The sequence below is a fragment of the Cupressus sempervirens genome, chromosome 10 (genome assembly GCF_028749045.1).
Source record: "Cupressus sempervirens isolate cs-2001-9-10 chromosome 10, ASM2874904v1, whole genome shotgun sequence".
NCBI classification, from domain to species: domain Eukaryota; kingdom Viridiplantae; phylum Streptophyta; class Pinopsida; order Cupressales; family Cupressaceae; genus Cupressus; species Cupressus sempervirens.
The window spans coordinates 848,356,666-848,376,302 of record NC_143127.1 but is presented as its reverse complement, the minus strand read 5'-3'; the positions used below and the strand labels follow the sequence as shown (position 1 = coordinate 848,376,302).

At 36.6% G+C, this 19,637-nt stretch overlaps 2 protein-coding genes across 5 annotated transcripts in view; one reads left to right on the top strand and one right to left on the bottom strand.

The window, feature by feature from the left end:
- Window positions 1–19,637, bottom strand: part of LOC149536665 (calcium and calcium/calmodulin-dependent serine/threonine-protein kinase-like) — a 232,273-nt gene that overhangs the window by 102,401 nt on the left and 110,235 nt on the right. The window lies entirely within an intron of this gene.
- Window positions 1–19,637, top strand: part of LOC149536666 (uncharacterized) — a 128,371-nt gene that overhangs the window by 2,027 nt on the left and 106,707 nt on the right. Inside the window, exon 3 of one of the 2 annotated variants that reach the window (XM_089807068.1) lies at window positions 203–289. In XM_089807068.1, coding sequence (XP_089663194.1) covers window positions 203–289 — 87 coding nt within the window. Of the gene's footprint in view, window positions 1–202; window positions 1,916–19,637 lie in introns of those variants that run through there. The other variant, XM_089807067.1, reaches the window with a different exon arrangement.

The window sequence follows — 19,637 nt, the reverse complement described above, 5'->3', positions numbered from 1 at the left end:
ATGTTTGTGCTTGGTTACAATGAAAGGTTTCATATCAGAGAACAATATGTCCCTTTAACATCATACTTTCTGATTTTTAGTTATTCTAATGTTTTTACACATATTCAGAATAGGAATTATATAGCATGCGTGGGTACCAAGTTGGTAATAACCAGTCATTGCTTAGATCGTTTAAGATCTAACCCCATTGCTTTTCATGCAGGACGAGGACGAACATCACGGAGCTATCAGGTCGAGAGCTGGACCAAGAGCGGCAACAAAGATCGAATAACTAGTCAAAGGCTGAAAGGCAATGACTAGTTACCTCTGACTCTACTCTCCTATGCTGTATTTTTCTTATTTTCAATATGTGTAGAAGTAGTAATCAGACTCACGGCTTGTGTGAGATTTCCATTTCGAGCATTTTCATATTCATTCATTTTATGTAAATATCAGTTGTATTTCAAAAAATGAAAATACAAGGACATTTATATTCTTTTGGTACATAATGAATAACATTCGTGCACCTTTGATTACTTGCTCTTATACAAAATTTTTACAAGTGTGCAAAGTTTTAGTAACAATAATGAATCTTCCTATTTCTTCTGTTGCTCCTCGCATCCCTGCAAATGAACACTATGAACATTTAGCAAATGTATTTGAGGATTTTCCAACTCTTACTAGTGATGAAGTTTCCTAGCTTGATATGTCTTTAACAGGTCTTGAGCTTTTCATGACAGTCTTCTCAGCACTTTCCTATGCCTTCAGCTATGCAAACTGAATCTTGTTCTGTTACAACGAAAATAAAATTAGGATCAATGCCAATGGTTTCTACTGTATCTGCTTCTACAAATGAAGGTTTCAACCTGCCTGCAAGGTTGAGCAAAATAACAACGAAGAGGAGAAAAGTAGTTGTTCCTCCGGACAATCTCCTTGTTAGGAAGACCAAATCCAAATCTTTGAAAGATAAGATTGTTTCAAAGATTTTGGTTGATTCAGATAAAACAAAATTTGTTGAAGTTGTTGAGCCCTTGGTAGATAAACCCGTTGAAGAACTTACTCGTTCTGATAACAAGTTCACTAAGGTTGAAATCGAAAAGCAATCACATTTGAGTTGTTTGCAAGATGCTCAAGATGTATTGGCTAATGTATCAAAGAGCAATCACAAGCTATGGGAAAAGAAAAATCAACTGAAACAGGAGGTCTCTCGCTTGAACAAGGTCATTCGGCAACAATCTTCTCAGAATGTTGTTGTTATGTCTCAAACATCTAAAGAGAGACAACTGATTGAAATCACCAAGTCTTGGATACAGGAAATCATTTCTAAAGGAGTTCGAGCCATCACAGAGACATTTGCAGTTCTTAGGCACATCAAAGAGACGAATGAAATGTAGCGAAATTTAATTTTTTCTTCGACTCAACAAGCGGATAATTTGAAGGAAATCCTTGATGATTGGGATGAAATGGTAAGATTTGATCTTGATGCCTTGGTCTCATGTGACGTTCTTCCGTCATGTGAAATGTTCTTTCGATTTCAAGAGCTCATTGGTTATAAAGAGGAAACATTAAGGAAGTTGATCACAAAGTTGCAGACGACCTTTAGAGATTGTCAATGTGAAATGTTCTTTCGATTTCAAGGGCTCATTGGTTATAAAAAGGAAACATTGAGGAAGCTGATCACAAAGTTGCAGACGGCCTTTAGAGATTGTCAAGCAATTGAAACAAGTGTTACTTGTGATTTAGAATAGATGGGATGCCATGTTATTGATGAATCTGGTACTGTCATTGCAGTAGAAAGAGTAAACTCAGAATATACAATTAGGATCAATGCTGATGTAGATTCCGAAGACTTTTTGGTTCACACACAATTAACAAGTTTGTCTTGTATAAATCCTCAATGAAACACTTGTTAGATACTATGGTAGCAAATTCCAAAGTTGTACAATCAGCATATGCCAATGTAGTGAGAGTAGAAGCCATATCAAAGACCATGGAAATTGTTGATCTTCCCATAATGCATGACATCATTGTCAAATTCAAGGTACTAAGAAACAATCTTTGAGATTGTTGTTTTTGTTTTTATTTCATGTTAGTAGTTGTAAAAGGATGCATTACATGAAGAAGTGTAATTACATATAATGTGAGTTACATATATATAGAAGGATGTAATGCAAGTTGTATGTGCAGTTGCATGTAACCCTATATTTTCTCCTATAGTTAGACTAGGTCAAAGTTGGTTGAGTTGTTCCCACTTTTTCCTCCACATTTTTCTCAACTTCAATGCCTATATAAAGGAGCCCCCCCTCATTGTAAAATCATCATTATCTTTATGCAAGAGAACTCTGGAGAAATTGTGCCAGCAAAACTTTTTTTTGTTTAAGCACTATTTTGAGAGAAATTGAATACAAAGGAGCATTTGAGACTCAACTTTGATTAAGTTAGATTGTTACTTGCATGAGTTATAAGCTTTGTCTCTAATTCATCTAAGCTATCTTTGTTTCATGTTATCTTGTGTTCTTGGTAATTGTATCTTGTAAATTGAATAGAAAAGAGTTAAGAAAATTAGAGCTAGACCTTTGATCAGGAGCAATTGTGGAAATATATAGCTAGAAGCTTTGTTTGTAGCTTATACTTCTTTCTTAATTGGAAAAATAGTTAATTTATTCTTACACTTAGGAGTCTTTGTGCCCTAATTGTAAATCTTTTTCATATAGAAGTACGACCGGACTTAGAGCCAAACCGGTAAAACTTTCAACTAGCCTTTGAGTTAGTGGAGGTTTGTCGGTATCACTATTTCTAGCTCTTGATAGAAGTGTAGTTAGAGATTCACCCTGCCCATTACTCGCTCCACAAGTAAGTGGATTCTTTCTTGAAAGATAAGAAGAAAGGATATTGGTAACACCCATTTTATAAAAATCTCTCGACTTTTCGCTTACCTTGAGTTGATCCAAGGAATGGTGAGAAGGGAGAGCCTTCCCTTTAAGGTAGGAGAGACTCTATCTCACACGTTGTGGCTGGTCATCCTATTTTGCGACTGAATTTTTACCCAAAACTGTTGGTTGCAAAATATCCACCCAACAGATATATCCCATAAAGATTACGCAGAACTGAGAATAAGATATTCCAGAGGCAAAAATCGAGGATATTTTAATAATTATCTCAGAAGAAAGTTGAGTAAGGTAAATCCGTCACCATTTGACGGATCCAGGACCATATCCGCTCAAGCATGGGTAATGAAGGCCGACAGTTACTTCCAACTTAATCCAATGCTGGAAGAAGAAAAAATCAAATTTCCAGTACTACATTTGGAGGGAGTGGCGCATGAATGGTGGAATCATGGCACCATTACACTGAGGCATGACCAAATAAATACTTATGCAGAATTCACTGAATGATTGATAGATCGATTTGATGGTAAAGATTTGAAATTTAATTTCAAAGAATTAGCACAACTGAGGCAAACTGGATCAGTCGAGTGGTACATCACAAAATTTTAGAAAATCTATTTTTGTCATGGACATTTCTAAAAGGAGATGGATACTGCTCTTCATGGACGAACTAACGAAACCATTGAGGGGTTGGGCAAAAGGTTTCAATACTGCCACCCTTTCGGAGGTTATAAAAAAGGTGCGGAGCATGGCATCATTGTTGTCGTCATCCTCTCCAGGTTATTCACACTCCAAACCACCAGTATTTCCAAAGAACAAAGATAACAAACCTCTGCCGAAGAAGCCTTCGTTGGACGAAGCTACTAGACAAGAGCTATGAAGGGAGAAATTATGCTTCAATTGCAAGGGACCGTGGGAGCTTAGGCACAGATGCCTCGGTAAAGGAAAAATATAGTATATTGAAATCGTATTCGATGATGAGGACGATCAGGAGGATCTACCCACAAAAGACAACCATCCCCACGAGGACAACAAAATGGTTAATCTGAACCGTACAAAGAGAATTGCAACATTGATATGACGCGAAGGAACCATTGCCTTAGCCAGGAGCCCGAGGTGTACGATATTTCGTGTACGTAAAACCCTTCAAGGACAAAGGGTCATGGTGATGCTCGGTAGTGGAGCCACTTTAAACACCACAAACTCATATTTGGTGAAACGAAGAGGTCTACCTATTGAGATGCACGTAGGATTCCAGCTCAAGATCGCCAAAGGGACACTTCTTCCCTATACACACTTTGTTCACCAACTAAGTATCACCATGGCTAACCACACTATGACAGAGGATTTCTTTATAGTGGATTTGGATGATATGGAGGTTATTCTGGGCATACAGTAGATGGAGACACTCAGAGCTTCAAACAGATGGACTTCACTTTTGTTGTAGATGGAAGAAGGTTGTTCTCTGTGAAATGGCCAATGAGGGACCGAAGGAAGTTTCAGCACAGTAGATAGAGATAATTTTTCAGCATGGTGACATTGCATGGGCTGCACATTGTTTCGTTTCAACGGAACCTATAAAAGGACAACATACCCCTCAATGGGACAATGACCTTCAAAATATTTTGAGGACACATGATAAAGTTTTTATAGACATTCCCTCACGGCATACACCCCATTGCGGGTTTGAACATACTATCGAGTTGGAAGCTGGTGCCAAACCAATTATCACCACACCTTACCGTCATCCCAAGAAATTCAACGATGAGATCGAGAAGACGATTCAAGAATTGCTCGAGAAAGGATGGATCTGTCCCAGCTCTAGCCCTTTTGCATCCTTAGTGGTTTTGGTAAAAAAGGATGGGATGACGCGCATGTGTGTGGACTACCATGCGTTGTATAAGAAGACAATAAAAAATAGATACCCTATTCCCAGGATCGATGAATTGTTGGATAAGCTACATGGGGCAATTTATTTTTCTAAAATAGATCTTTGTTCCGGATACCATCAGATTCGCATGCAGGAAGAAGACAATAAAAAATAGATACCCTATTCCCAAGATCGATGAATTGTTGGACGAGCTGCATGGGGCGATTTATTTTTCTAAAATAGATGTTTGTTTCGAATACCATCAGATCCGCATGCGGGAAGAAGACGACATTTCATTGTCACTACGAGCATTATGAGTTCCTTGTCATGACGTTGGGATTAACGAATGCACCAGCTACTTTTCAGTCTTGCATGAATTACATCTTCAACAAACAACTGCGTAAGTACTTGTTGGTATTCTTTGATGATATCCTTATTTACATCAAAACTTGGGAAGAACACTTGAAACACTTGAATGAAGTCCTAGGGATCATGAAGGCTTAGTCCTTGTTCACCAAGCAATCCAAGTGTTAATTCAGAATGACAGAAATATTATACCTAGAGCACATTGTCAGGAAATTTGAAGTGCAAGTCCACCAAGAGAAGATTCAAGCTATCCTCGATTGGCCCCCACCAAAATTGCTCTCTAAGTTGCGAGGGTTCTTAGGTCTATGCAGTTACTACTGGAGGTTTATAAGCGGTTTCTCTCAGCTCAACACATCGTTAACAGTTTAACTAAGAAAGGCTCCTTCCAATGGAATGAAAAAGCGAAACGAACTTTTGATAAGTTAAAAGAAGCAACGAGCACTTGTCCAATTCTCGCCTTACCCGATTTCAGACAACCATTCATTCTAGTGTGTGATGCATTTGGAGAGGGAATTGGCGCAGTATTAATGCAAGATAGACATTCTATAGCTTATGAGAGTCAAAAAATTACAAAAGCGGAGCCTCTATATTCCATTTATGACAGAGATGTTGGCCACTGTGCATGCACTAACCAAATTCCGACAGTATCTGGTAGGTGCCAAGTTTATTGTTTGTACCAATCATAATAGTTTAAGATGTTTTTTGGAGCAACAAGATTTAAACTAAAGGCAACAAAAATGGGTAAGTAAGATTCAAGCTTTTGATTTCGACATTGAATATGTGAAGGGGAAGAACAATGTGGTTTTAGATGCCCTGTTAAGAAAACCTGCCATTTGTTTTCTATCTCAAATCTCAACTAACTGGAAAGCACACTTATTGGTGGAATATTTTAAAACCGCATTTGCATGTAAGCTAATGGACGAAAACACTCAGGATGACCGATACAAGGTGGGGGATGACATCATTTTCTATAAGGATCAGATATACTTGGCACTTGAACCCAAATTGAAGCAGAAAATCTCGAAGGAAATACATGACTCACCCTTGGCTAAGCACCTAGGGTTTCTCAAAACCTATAGACAGCTCAGGGAGAGGTTTTCGTGGAAGGGACTTAAAGGAGATGTATTGCCATATGTATGAGAATGTGCAGTCTACCAACAAAACAAATCCGAACACACTTTACCTATTAGATTACTGCAGCCCTTGCCTATACCAGAACGGAAGTGGGAAAGAATCTCTATGGACTTCATCATTGGACTTCCTAAAGTAAACAGTAAGGATTGTATCTTTGTGGTGGTCGATAGGTTGGTGAAGTATGCACACTTCTTCGTCATCCCCTCAGACTTTTAGGTTTCCCAGGTAGCAAACTTATTTTTCAAAGAAGTTTTTGTTTGCTCAGGTTACCCTGAAACATTGTCAGCGACAGAGCTGGGCAGTTTATCAGTATTTTCTAAACAAAATTGTTTTGGTTGGTAGGAATAGAATTGTCACCAACTACGAGCTACCACCCTCAAAAAGATGGACAAACGGAGATAGTGAACAAGTGGCAAGAAGGCTACCTTCGAAACTACATTTTAGCACAACAACGGGCATGGGTTAAATGGATGCATCTGGGGGAATACTATTACAATACCACTTATCACATGTCCGTCGGGATGACACCCTTCAAAGCACTATACGGTTATGAACCCCTTTCATTTATCAACATGGTGTTGGGTGACAGTCACGCACCAAGGGTGAGGGACTGGCTTTAGGAAAGGCAAGACATCCTGAGATGCTTGAAAGAGAACTTACAAAGGGCGCATAATCAACAAAAGATGTACGCCGACAGACACTAGATTGAGAGAAGTTTCAAAGTGGGAGACTTGATCTATCTCAAACTCTAGCCATATAGGTAGTCTTCACTGAAGGCAAAAGGGAAAGAAAAATTGAAGCCACAATTATATGGCTCTTATCGTGTAGCTTGCCGCATTGGTGAAGTTGCCTATGAGCTGAAACTTCCAAAAGGAAGCCGTATTCATAACATTTTTCATGTCTACTGCTTGAAGAAAGTTGTGGGAAAAAACATCACGGTAGCTGCAGACCTTCCAATGTTGAATGAAGAAGGGAAGCTCATATTGAAACCGGAAAAGATGATGTACGTGAGAAGACCCTACGGAACCGTACTTTAAAGGAATACTTGGTACACTAGAAACACTTGTCGTTGGATGACACAACTTGGGAAGGTGAACACATTTTGTAGCATTTGGCATTGCATTTTCTTGAGGACAAGCAAAGTTTGAGATGGGAGGACTATAATGTTCCCATTATTTGGAACGAATCATTACAATAGAAGGGTGTAACAACCCATTTTCCCAGGCCTAATTAACAACTAACATACTCAAAGAAATATAGTTATTACTTTATTTTCGTATGACGACAGTTAAATCAGTTTTGTTCATATGAAAGAGATTGATGGTTAAAATCAGTTAGACAAAATTTTCTAAGTAAGAACTTAAAACACAATCAAGGAATTTACTATAGAAATTTAAATCCAGATACCAGGGAATTAGAATCGAGAATTCATTGTAGGGATGTTTCTACAATCACTCAAATTAATCCACAAACACTATTATAGTAATACCATATAACAATTTCCATCCAATACTGCTATATCAAAAATCAAATGACGAATACCATTAAAAATCACTGTATAAAAATCAGGGCATCACATACCACTGTATCAATTAGGGCATCAATTACCATTGGATCATTTATGGCTTCAGATACCATTGTATCACTTAGGGCTTCAATTACCATTGGATCATTTTGGGCATCAGATACCACTATATCAATTAGGGCTTCGGATACCACAGAATTCAATTTGGGCTTCAAATACCATTGTATCATTGAGGGCTCCAAATACCACTGATTCAATTAGGGCTTCGAATACTACTGTATCGTTCATTTCCTTATGATTTCTTAATTGTGGCAATAACTTAAGATTAAAAGATATGCTCATTGTTGTCCTGCATTTTGTCACCACAAAATATAGGTAACAGTACAAAACTTTTTCAAATTAGTTGTGCATTTCTCTGAGTTTATTTCATTATTTAATTGGTTAGTATTGATCAACCAATCGGTACCAATTGATACAATGAATCTTTTTATTGAAGGCCTTCGTTAAGTCTTTTTTCTTTTGCTTTTTGTCAAGCCTTTGCTTGATTTTTGAAGCCTTCAAAGTCCGTTTTTTGCTTTTGAGTTTGCGTTTGTTTGGTTTTAGTCTTTTGGTTTTGCTCATGTCATGCCTTTGGTTTTTCTCTTTGATTTAGTCTAACCTAGAGGTCAATCGGAGTTGTCAGTCAAGCGATATAGTCATTTTAGTGCCTCAAAAGTGGACATTTTAGGTGCAACAGCACGAATTAAAAAAATAATGTTATATTTTCATTTTGACATTCACTTTTTGAAAATATAACATTTTACTCACTTTTTGTTATGTTTTTAAGTTACTTTATCTTTTAAATTTATAACTTAAAGTGATTATAGTGCGCTTTATGTTATAATTTTAAGTTGAGTTACTTTTTAATTTTTCACTTAAAGTGACCATAGAACTATATAGTTACTTTTTAAATTTTTTATTTTTAAATCAAATACTTATATAAATGTCACTTTAATATAATGTTTATGTATTATATTGATTAATATGATGCATAAATGTTATTTTTGACCCATATTGTTGACATTTTTATAAAAATAAGTGAAATGCATAACTTAAAAGCCTAAAAGTGGACATTTTATGTGCATATGCATGTAAAAAACTATGAAAAGTGAAAACTTTTCATGCTAATGCATATAAAAATTCATTTTGAAGACCTTTTTCATGCCATTACATCAAATGCTTGTAAAAGTGGACCTTTTTGATGCAATGACATGAAAATTTGAGTTTTTATGCTTATGCATCAAAAATGTGAGACATTTTAAAATATGTAAGTGACTCCAAAAAGTGAGATTTAGAGTCTTAGCATTTTAAAATATGCAATGAGTCTCAAAAAGTGAGCTTATGTCTCAAGACATATTTTAAAACATGTAATGGACTCTAAAAGGTCCTCTTTTTTCTTCCAACATGTTTTAAAATATGTAATGAACATAAAAATGTACTATTATGTGAAGAAAACATGTTCTTGCTCTAAAAACCTCCTATTTTGATCATAACTTTTGATTTTCTCCATGGATTTAGATGAAATCAGTTGCATTCAAAACGTTTTGGAGAGGTGATCATTTTGCCCTCATCAAAAATCAGTTTATTGCACCCAAAAATGTGTTCAAAACTCCCAAGATAGGGCACAATTTTGCACAAAAACTCCATAAATCTTCAAATTTGGAACATGTTTTTGTTTGGAATCAAATCGTTTTGACCTTATTTGCTGATTCCATTACATTGTGATCATTATTTTGGTGTTAAAAGACCAAATCGTTTTTGCTTGGAGAAACACGTTTTTGCTTAGAATACTCGGAAAATTGGGATTTTAATCCACTTTTATGTGTTTTAAAGCAACTTTTTTGTATTTGGATCCATGAATATCCATTTGGGGAAGTCATTTTTGCATTCACAAGTCAAAAATGACTCAAAAACATGCAATTTTTTGCCACGTTTTTGTAAAAACGGCCTAGATTTTTGAATAAAAAAGTCATGCTTTTGTTCAAAAAATTCAAAAAATTGCATTTTCAACTCGTACATTTGATCAAAACGGATTGTTTTTGAGTTTTAAATGCATGATATTGTTTTTGGAGACCATTTATTTGGCACTTTCATGTCAAATCCGACCATTGAATGTCCATTACATGCAAGTGCGGAAAAAGTCAAAAGGTTGTTTGAAAATCCGAATTTAAGGGAGAATTGATCTTAAGACTATAAAACTTGTTATTTTAGCTCTTTCTCCTTCATTTTTGGATCTTAATCTTCATGTAAGTGGACCTCTTCTTTCATACATTTTAATTCATGCTTATCTTTGCTGATTTATGCATGAAATCGTTGAATGGATGCCATTTGTAAGAATCTTTGCCTTAGAATGTGCATTTTTCCTTTAAATATGAATTTCTCCTTCATTTTGATGTTTTTGGTTCTTCCCCAAGTTCCAAATTCGAATTTCATCTTTGGAGTGCATCGCATCTTGGCATGTTTTGAGTTGTTTTCAAAGGTATGTTGTTTTTCTTTTGTTTTGGTTTTGTGTTTTTGTTTGCCAATTTTTCTCCATTTGGAGAAGTTGGAAGTTTTTTCCCAAAAACTTGTTTTTCCTTCATTAAATGCGAAAGCGTTATCATTTTTCACATTCCATTTCGATGTCATTACACTTCACATCTCATCCGACAAATGTGATCACATGTTTTTTACCTCATTCGCCATTCACACATGCATGTAATTCCATTTTCCACTTCCGTTTTCATCCATCTCATTTTTCACTTTCATTCGCACGACACGATTACACGAAATGTCTTACGTGTAATTGCATCTAAACGGTCTAATTTTCACTAAAAGTCACTTTTTGAAAAGTCAAAATGATGTCATTTTCTTCTTTCCATATGCATTCACACCTCCATGAGCAAATACATGTTTTCATATCTTTCCATGCTTTCCATCTTAGCCTTCATCCGCATATGCATGTAAATTGTATCTTTCACTCACACTTGCATCTCATTTCACCTTCCACCTTCCGTTACATGTTGCATTTACATGTAATCCATTTTCCGTGCAGTGACATCTTGAAAGCCCAAGTCACTTTTTGAAAATCGGCAATCTTCATTTACACGCATTCCCATGCGCCAAGCACTTTACTTCAAAAAAAAAAAAAAAAGAGTTAAAGGTGCTGATGGAAAGTTGTTTTGAGTGTACATCCGAACATCGTCAAGAAGGTTTTCAAAGTGTCAAAGACTCCAGTTTGTGCTGATCTACAAAGGAGAATTCACGACAACTTGAGCGAGAAAAGATGGATCACATCAAGTTTCTACATGATAATGGACAATTCATCAAAGAGAGCTAGAGGTTATCAAAAGACGCAACACTATGGTTATCAACGTGAATGCAGCAATACAAGGTACAAGAATTCCCAATCCTGTGATCATCCGGGATTGCGTCGTCAAGTACAAGGCCCTTCAGAATTGTTTCAACTCTCTTCCGTCTTCTTTCTTCTTTTTTCATGTTTGTAATTGAAGAGAATGTAATACGACTTACATATGTAATTACATATAATGCAAGTTACATGTCTGTGTAAAAGATGTAGTGTGAGTTGCACATGCAGTTGCATGTAACCATATATTTTCTCTTCTAGTTAGACTAGGTCAAAGTTGGTTGAGTTGCTCCCACCTTTTTGTCCACCTTTTTCTCAACTCCTGTGCCTATATAAAAGAGTGCCCCCTCATTGTAAAAATATCTTTTGTTGTATGCAAGAAAGCTCTGTCACATTTGTGCAAGCATAACTTTGATTGTGTAGTACGAATTTGGGAGAAAAGTGAATAAAAGAAGCAATTGGATTCGAAGCTTTGACTGGAAGCAATTGTGATAGAATAAATTAAAAGCTTTGACTATAATTTGTGCCTATTGTCTTGATTCATGTTATTATTGTGTGTTCAATAAAAGAGCATAGAGAGTTAAGAAACAATTGAAGCCTGAGTTTTGACCAGGAACAATTGTGAAAATCCATAGCTAGAAGCTTTGTTTGTGGCTTGTATTTTCATCTTAATTCACAAAATAGTTAGATTGTTCTTACTTTTAGGAGTCTTTGTGCCCTAATTGTAAAACTTTTACCATATAGAAGTACGACCAGACTTAGAGCCAAACTGGTACATTTTGGCTAGCCTTTGAGTTAATTAAAATTTATCGGTATCACTATTTCCAGCTCTTGATAGAAGTGTAGTTAAAGATTTACCTTGCCCATTATTCGCCTTATAAATAAGTGGATCCTTTCTTGAAAGTTAAGAAGAAAGGATAATAGTAACACCCTCTTTATAAATCTCTCAATTTCTTGCTTACCTTGAGTTTATCCAAGGAATAGTGAGAAGGGGGAGCCTTCCCTTTAAGGTAGGAGAGACTCTGTCTCACATGCTGTGGCTGGTCATCCTATTTTGAGACTGAATTTTTACCCAAAATTGTCGATTGCAAAATATCCACCCAACACTCATATTCAACGTTCATATAAATAAAAGACTAAGATAACAATCCATCTGATAAATCTATCTCTCGCAACTAAGTGTAAAGTAACTGTAATGATGATAGAACTCAATTAACCTTACCTTAGTCTTGCATATACATCATAAAAGTAAAATACCTGTTTTTGGTAACCAATTGAATGTATAACTTATCTTTGTCTGTTGTTCGTCCGACAACTTGGGAAGAGGTGAAACATTGTCAGGGGCTTAACCACCCAACCTCGGACCATAGCTTTATCCCCACACAATTACTAATGAGAAAGGCCCTCCCTACCCAGAACCGACAGGGTTCATCTTGTCATCCACTGAGCATCCTGGTGTTTAACTACAACCCTCGACTTAACAACAGGAGATTACAATAACAGGATCATGCATGAGCTATTAAATAATTCATATTAAAAATGATAAACATTGTTATGTCATAACTGATACTGTTTCATGTTATTGTAGATTCCTTTCTCTCACCTCATCACCCATTTCTTTGGCTACACAGCCGGGTGAGTCTCAATTCTTTGGAATTCTCAGAATAACCGGTTCTGTCAATTATACAAGAAGATTACATGCATCCAACATTTCACAATCTGTGATTACATGATTATGTTCTTTAAGGATTCTAGAATTTGATTGTAATATCTAGTGGCATAATAATTTATGGATCCATACCATGGTTACTTGGCTTTCACTTGCCATGAACAAGGTTAAATTTAAAGAAGATCAATCTGTAAATTTCAAACTAGATATCATCATAATAAATGTTGAGAATTGCTGCTATGAAATTCGATGTTGTTATTCCTTTTTGTTTTCAGGTTCTATTGCATTTGGAAAAACTCTCCCAAAAGAGATACTATTCAACTGGATACAATGAAAGTAAGAAGAAAGTTCATTACAAATCACAAGGATTATACAATAAGATTAAAAACATGATCTTAAACAAAAGATAAGAGATTCCTGTGCCTAGCCCGGCTGCTTTAGAAAATAAACATATTGGAATGATAACTTAGGACCTATTAAGAATTCGGTAATGCTTTAAAGATCTTGAAAACTAATCGGTTTCCTCCAGTTACTTGAGACGTCACCTTCAAAGCATACAATCTCTGATTCTTAGCCGGATTACTTGCACGGCAAAGGGAAGACATCGCTCTGATTGATCAAAGTTACTCATTGATATATGCAAGGTATCGACAGGAGTAAATTACTGAAAAATTGAGATGAATAAAACAGCAGAAGGAATTTGGAAATGTGTAAAACGTATGAAATAAATAATAAGTCTGACTCCTCTCATGGCTTCCTTAAATGGAGAGCAAACATGACTCCTTGGCTCCCACCAGTTACAAAAAGATTATTTGCCCATTCGAATTTCCAAGTCTTAAAACGATTGGGAAAAGAGAGGAAAAAGAAAATAAAAAGGTTGGACAAGAAGTTGAAAAGATTATGGTTTGATTATTGTTATAATTTATATTTACATACGTATATGTAAATATATTAATGTGGTGACATCATTTTATTATATTATTATAATATAATGGTGTCATTTCATTTTTATATCTATATGTACTTATATATATATATATTATAATAATATGGTGAAAGATCATTAAAAATCCTTTGAGGTACATTTTATATTTCAACTACATTATTTTAATTGAATTATTTATTTAATAGCTCATGCGGGTCCCACAAATGTATCATGTTTCAAGTTGCTAGGTCCTCAACCCATTTGCCCGGTGATGGTGATGCTCCTACCTAATTCTTTTTTGAACAATGCTTCCAACCCTTCGACGTGTTTCTTACAAGAAAATTATCCGAAGTTAAATTATGTTATCATAATAAATTATTTAATCATAAATAATCATAACGGTTAACCATTTTCTCAATGCCATGAATTTCTGATAAATGATCAGCTAGCTTGTTATCTTCCTTTGAAATTATAACGATTGACCATCTTACCATTTCATAGGATTATAACCAAATTAACTATCAATTGACTTCATGTGAACCTCAACGGTTATATTTTAAATTAGGTCAAAAATTGGAATGTAACAAAAGGTAGCAAGTATATGTACAATGCAGAATTAAATACTGACACGTGATCAGGTCATTAACATCGCATGGAGGAAATAAGCTTGTGTATACAAAGTTAACATAGTAGTGCCATTAAACCTATGTAAGATGAAATTAGTGGTAACATAAATGCACTCTCTATCGATGGGCCTGACAGACACAAACACACCATATCAAGGAGTGATTGGTTATTGGTTCGAGCCATTGGAGAGTGATTTGAATGCATATTATAAAAGAAATGAAATAGCATAGAAAGGTGGTAAGTAGATGTACAATGCATAATTATATACTGACACATGATCAAATCATTAATATCGCATGGAGGAAATAAGCTTGCGTGTACAAAGTTAACTTAGTAGTTTCAATAAACCTATGTAAGATGAAATTAGCGGTAACATAAATGCACTCTCTATCAGTGGGCTTGATAAAGAAGAGTTATATCTATCTTCAATGAAGCAATCCCGATGTTGCCTTTTGTATTACTTACTCACGACGAAGGATCGGTAGATGGTGGGTATGAGTTTGCACATATGTGAACTTACTAGATTAGGATAAATTTTGTCAGAGATATTCATTTCCATTGCTTCCTATCAACGATACAGGCGAGATATGTGTAGATATAGTTTCAATATTACTATATGTCGAATCTCTCCATTAAAGACATTGTGGCTTCCAAAGTAGAAACATGGAGTCCCATTCATAAAAGAAGAATAGAAGAGGCGACAAATTTTAGAAGAAAATATTCAACGGCGTATGAACATCATACCTAATAATGCAACATGAAATTCATATTTCAAAGAGGGGTGGACCCATCAATATAGGATGACGTGCGCTCTTAAAAGAACACAGACAAATCCATTTCACATTGAAATAATGCCATAAGCATTGAAGGATAAAAGATGCCGAATATGTTTGCTACAATCGACATACAATATCAGGGTAGAATGAATAGCAAGGTGGCCCCTACATATAAAGGTTTGGAGATTCCAAAGGGATGTGGGGTCCATCTCCAAGTAAACAATGTAAGGAACCCTCTCTTAGTCATCCATCACGTGGCAGAAGATCTTCAATATAATCACACATAATATTTCAATATATTACGAGGTGACTTTGTTCACCAACGCCATTAAGGTAAACTTAAAGAGGTATATTATGTTACATCCTTTTTTATTAGATCTATGCATTATTATATAAAATAAAATAAAAGGAAAAACCACCAATAGGGTGTGGTCGTTAGCAAAGGTAAACTAGATCTAACTCAAAGGTACATATTAGAAATATTAATTTATATAGTCTTTGAAGTTATATTTATAGTTATTTAATCTCTAGTGCTATATTTTTAGAGAATTTAATGAAATCAATATAAATCTTATAAAGGAGATGGATTTATATTTTGATAGTGTTAGTATGTGAGAATAAATTTTCATCTGACAAACACTACCATATAATTGATAATTGTTTTACTACACTATGAAAGATTAAAATAATAGACAAGTATTTATTATCCTTGAGCATTTTACTTATCTAATTATTTTACTCACTCTTTTTTGTATTTTTACATAAATAAAAGAGCTATGTGCCTTGATCTTTTCCTTCAAGAATGTTCTTGCAAGAAAAAGAGGGAGATTGAAATTTAGAGGGAGTCTAGCATTTCATTAGAGGCAACCTTGAAAGAGAGGGAGCAGATAGATGAAATGATTCAGTCAACTTTCAGTGATCTCGATCATATTTCAGAGGGAGTAAACCATGTTGTGATGGATTCCCCAATGATCAATAAATAAGAGAAGTCAAGAAGACTGTGGTTCATGTCTATATCTCGTGACTGTGTTTTTTTAATGGGCCCACCCCCTGTATACATCATGAGGAAGTGACAAATTCCAAATGATATCACTTGTATTTGTAGAAGTTATTGAAAGGTGACGATCTTACAATAATTTTCTTTTCTATTATGATGGATATCTTATGATATTCATGCAAATCATGATAGATTATACCTTGCATGGTGAATGTTTATATGGTACACATTATGAGAATGCGTGTGAACATACCTTATAAACATTTCTGAGTACTTGGTGAATATCATTGATATTTTGTGAGGCCAATACTTTTGATATCAAATGTGATATCATACATTTGAGTATTGGTGAATATCATGTATTCTGAAAGACCAATACTCTTGATATCAAAATGATGGATATCTTCTGATCGAATAGATCCTTAAATCTTGTCATTCCTAATATTACCAGTAGTGTAATATATGTCTTGTGTTTATCCTCCCTAGCTAAGAGGGAGTGTTGATGTGTGGTAGCTTCAGTTGACTAAAATTCTATAATATGTAATGGTCCTGTTCCCATTCACAAAGGCTTGGACACCAAAACTCAGATTTTCAAATGAACTAGCAATGTGTATGAGAGGGGAGCAATTGGGTGAGCTGAAAGAAATCGTACAGGATGTAGTAATTGGCCGTACAGTGAGTATGGAGGGTGTGTGTTGTACGGTATCTGCAAATTAAGAATGTCCATACGATGAATGGAGTAATGCACAGAGGGTCGTACACTATGACAAGATGGCGTATGGTTAGAGCTGAAAGTCGTATGGCAGGATGGTCGTACACTATGTTCAGGATGTCGTACGGGGGGTCTGGCAATCCGTACATTGTCTCAACAAGCCGTACGGTGATCCCAGCAAGCAGGCCGTACGGTGGCTACTGCAGTAGTATGATTATAGAAAAGGGTTGTACAAAGGTGAAGATGTCTCCACGTACGGAAATGGAAATGCAAAGTTGGATCAAACACAAACTTGATCATATACAGAAGATGTTACACCACAGTAGAGATTCGAATGCTAGTAATGATTTGCTGGAAGATAATGCTATGATTTGCCCGATCCGAGCGAAGTAACACACATCAACGGAATAGGGTGAGGGTTGAATCCCACCAAAACCGCACAAGTCAAATAGGAAAGATCTTTCACTTCCGAAATAGCGAACTATAGTGAATCCCAACAGGAATTCGCAGTACAGAGAAAATACAATCCAAAGCATACCTACAGACTTCCTACAAGCCGTTCTTAAATACTCGTCGGGGAAACCTTTTCGAGAGTGTGCAAAGATAGTCGATGGCGACACAAACTTCGAAAGAAAAAAAATGGGTCTGAGATAAAATAAATCAATCGGCCCATTACAAAGATTAATTTATTATTTATTTTATAATGGGAACATTACAGTCCTCTTGTCCCAAAATTTGCTTGTCCTCAAGCAAGTGCAATGCCAGTTGCTAGAGCATGTGCTCGCCTTTCCACATTGCGTCGTCCAACAGTAGGTGTCACCAACGTACCAAGTATTCCTTCACAATGTGGTTTCGTAGGGTCTTTTCACATACTTTGAGGATTTCGGCAGGTTCCAGAATGAGTTTTCCTTCTTCGTTGAGTGGTGGAAGGTTGGTAGCAACTGTGACGTTTTTTCTTATGGCTTTCTTCAGACAAGAAACATGGAAGACATTATGAATGTGGCTCCCCTCCAGAAGTTCCAGTTCGTACGCTACCTCACCAATGCGATGGACCACGCAATAGGGACCATAAAATCATGGCTTCAATTTCTCCTTCTCTGTTCCCTTTAATGAAGATTGTCGGTATGGCTGGAGCCAGAGATAGACAAAATCCCCCACTTCAAAACTCCTCTCTATCCGGCGTCTGTTGGTGTACATCTTTTGTTGATTTTGTGCCTGTTGTAGGTTTGCTTTCAAACTCCTCAATATGTCCTGCCCCTCCTGAAGCTAGTCCCTCGCCCTTGGAGCATGACTGTCACCCAGAACTGTGTCATTGAAGGAAAGGGGTTCGTACCCGTACAGAGCTTTGAATGGCGTCGTCCCAATAGACATGTGATATGTGGTATTGTAACAATACTCCCCCAGATGGATCCATTTTACCCACGCTCGTTGTTGTGCTGAGACGTAGTTCTGAAGGTACCCTTCGAGCCACTTGTTCGCCATCTCAGTTTGACCGTCCGTCTACAAGTGGTAACTCGTGCTTGGTGATAATTCTGTTCCTACCATCCGAAACAATTTTATCTAGAAGATACTGAAGAATCGTCCATCCCAATCACTGATGATGTTTGGGGGTAACCCATGTAAACGAAAGACTTCTCTGAAAAACAAATCGACAACTTGTGTAGCCTGAAAGTCCGAGGGAATGGCGAAGAAATGTGCATACTTCGTCAATCTGTCAACCACCACGAAGATACAGTGCTTTCTATTAACCTTGGGAAGACTTGTTATGAAGTCCATTAATATACTTTCCCAATTATATTCGAGAATTGGCAAAGGCTATAGCAGCCCGGCAGGCAGAGTGTGTTCGGACTTGTTCTGTTGACAGACCATACATTCTCTTACATGTTGCAACATGTCCCCTTTTAGTCCCTTCCATGAAAACCTCTCCCGAAGGCTTTTGTAAGTTTTAAGGAAATCGGGGTGTCCAGCCAGAGGTGAGTTGTGTACTTCCTTCAAGATCTGCTTCAGTTTGGACTCTAGCACGAGCTATATCCGGTCTTTATAGTATATGATATCATCCACCACTCAGTACCGATTATCGTGGGTGTGGCCATCCATTATTTCACAGGCAATTGTATTCTTGGAATATTCCACTAACAGTTGTGCCTTCCAGTCAGCTGAAATCTGGTCTAGTGAGCAGATGGTGGGTTTTCTGGACAAAGCATCTGCAACAACATTGTTCTTCCCTTTTACATATTCAATGTCGAAATCAAAAGATTGAACTTTGCTTACCCATTTTTGTTGTCGTTCATTCAAGTCCCGCTACTCTAGGAAATATCTCAGACTGTTGTGATCCGTACGGACGATAAACTTGGCACATACCAGAGACTACCGAAACTTGGTTAGTCCATGCACGATGGCCAACATTTCTTTGTCGTAGATGAAATACAAGCGTTCTGCTGGTGTAAGCTTTCTGCTCTCATAAGCGATGGGGTGTCTTTCTTGCATCAGTACTGCTCCAATGCCTTCCGCGGACGCATCGCACTCCAGAATGAACGGTCGAGTGAAGTCAGGTAGTGCAAGTACGGGTCAAGTGCTAATGGCCCTTTTCAGCTTTTCAAACGTGAGTTGTGCCTCTTCATTCCACTAGAATGACCCCTTCTTCGTTAGATCCATTAAAGGTGCGCTGAGCTGAGAGAATCCTTTAACAAACTTCCTGTAGTAACTGCATAGTCCAAGCAATCCTCACAAGTCCGTGAGTGATTTAGGGGGAGGCCAGTCAAGGATAGCCTGAATCTTCTCTTG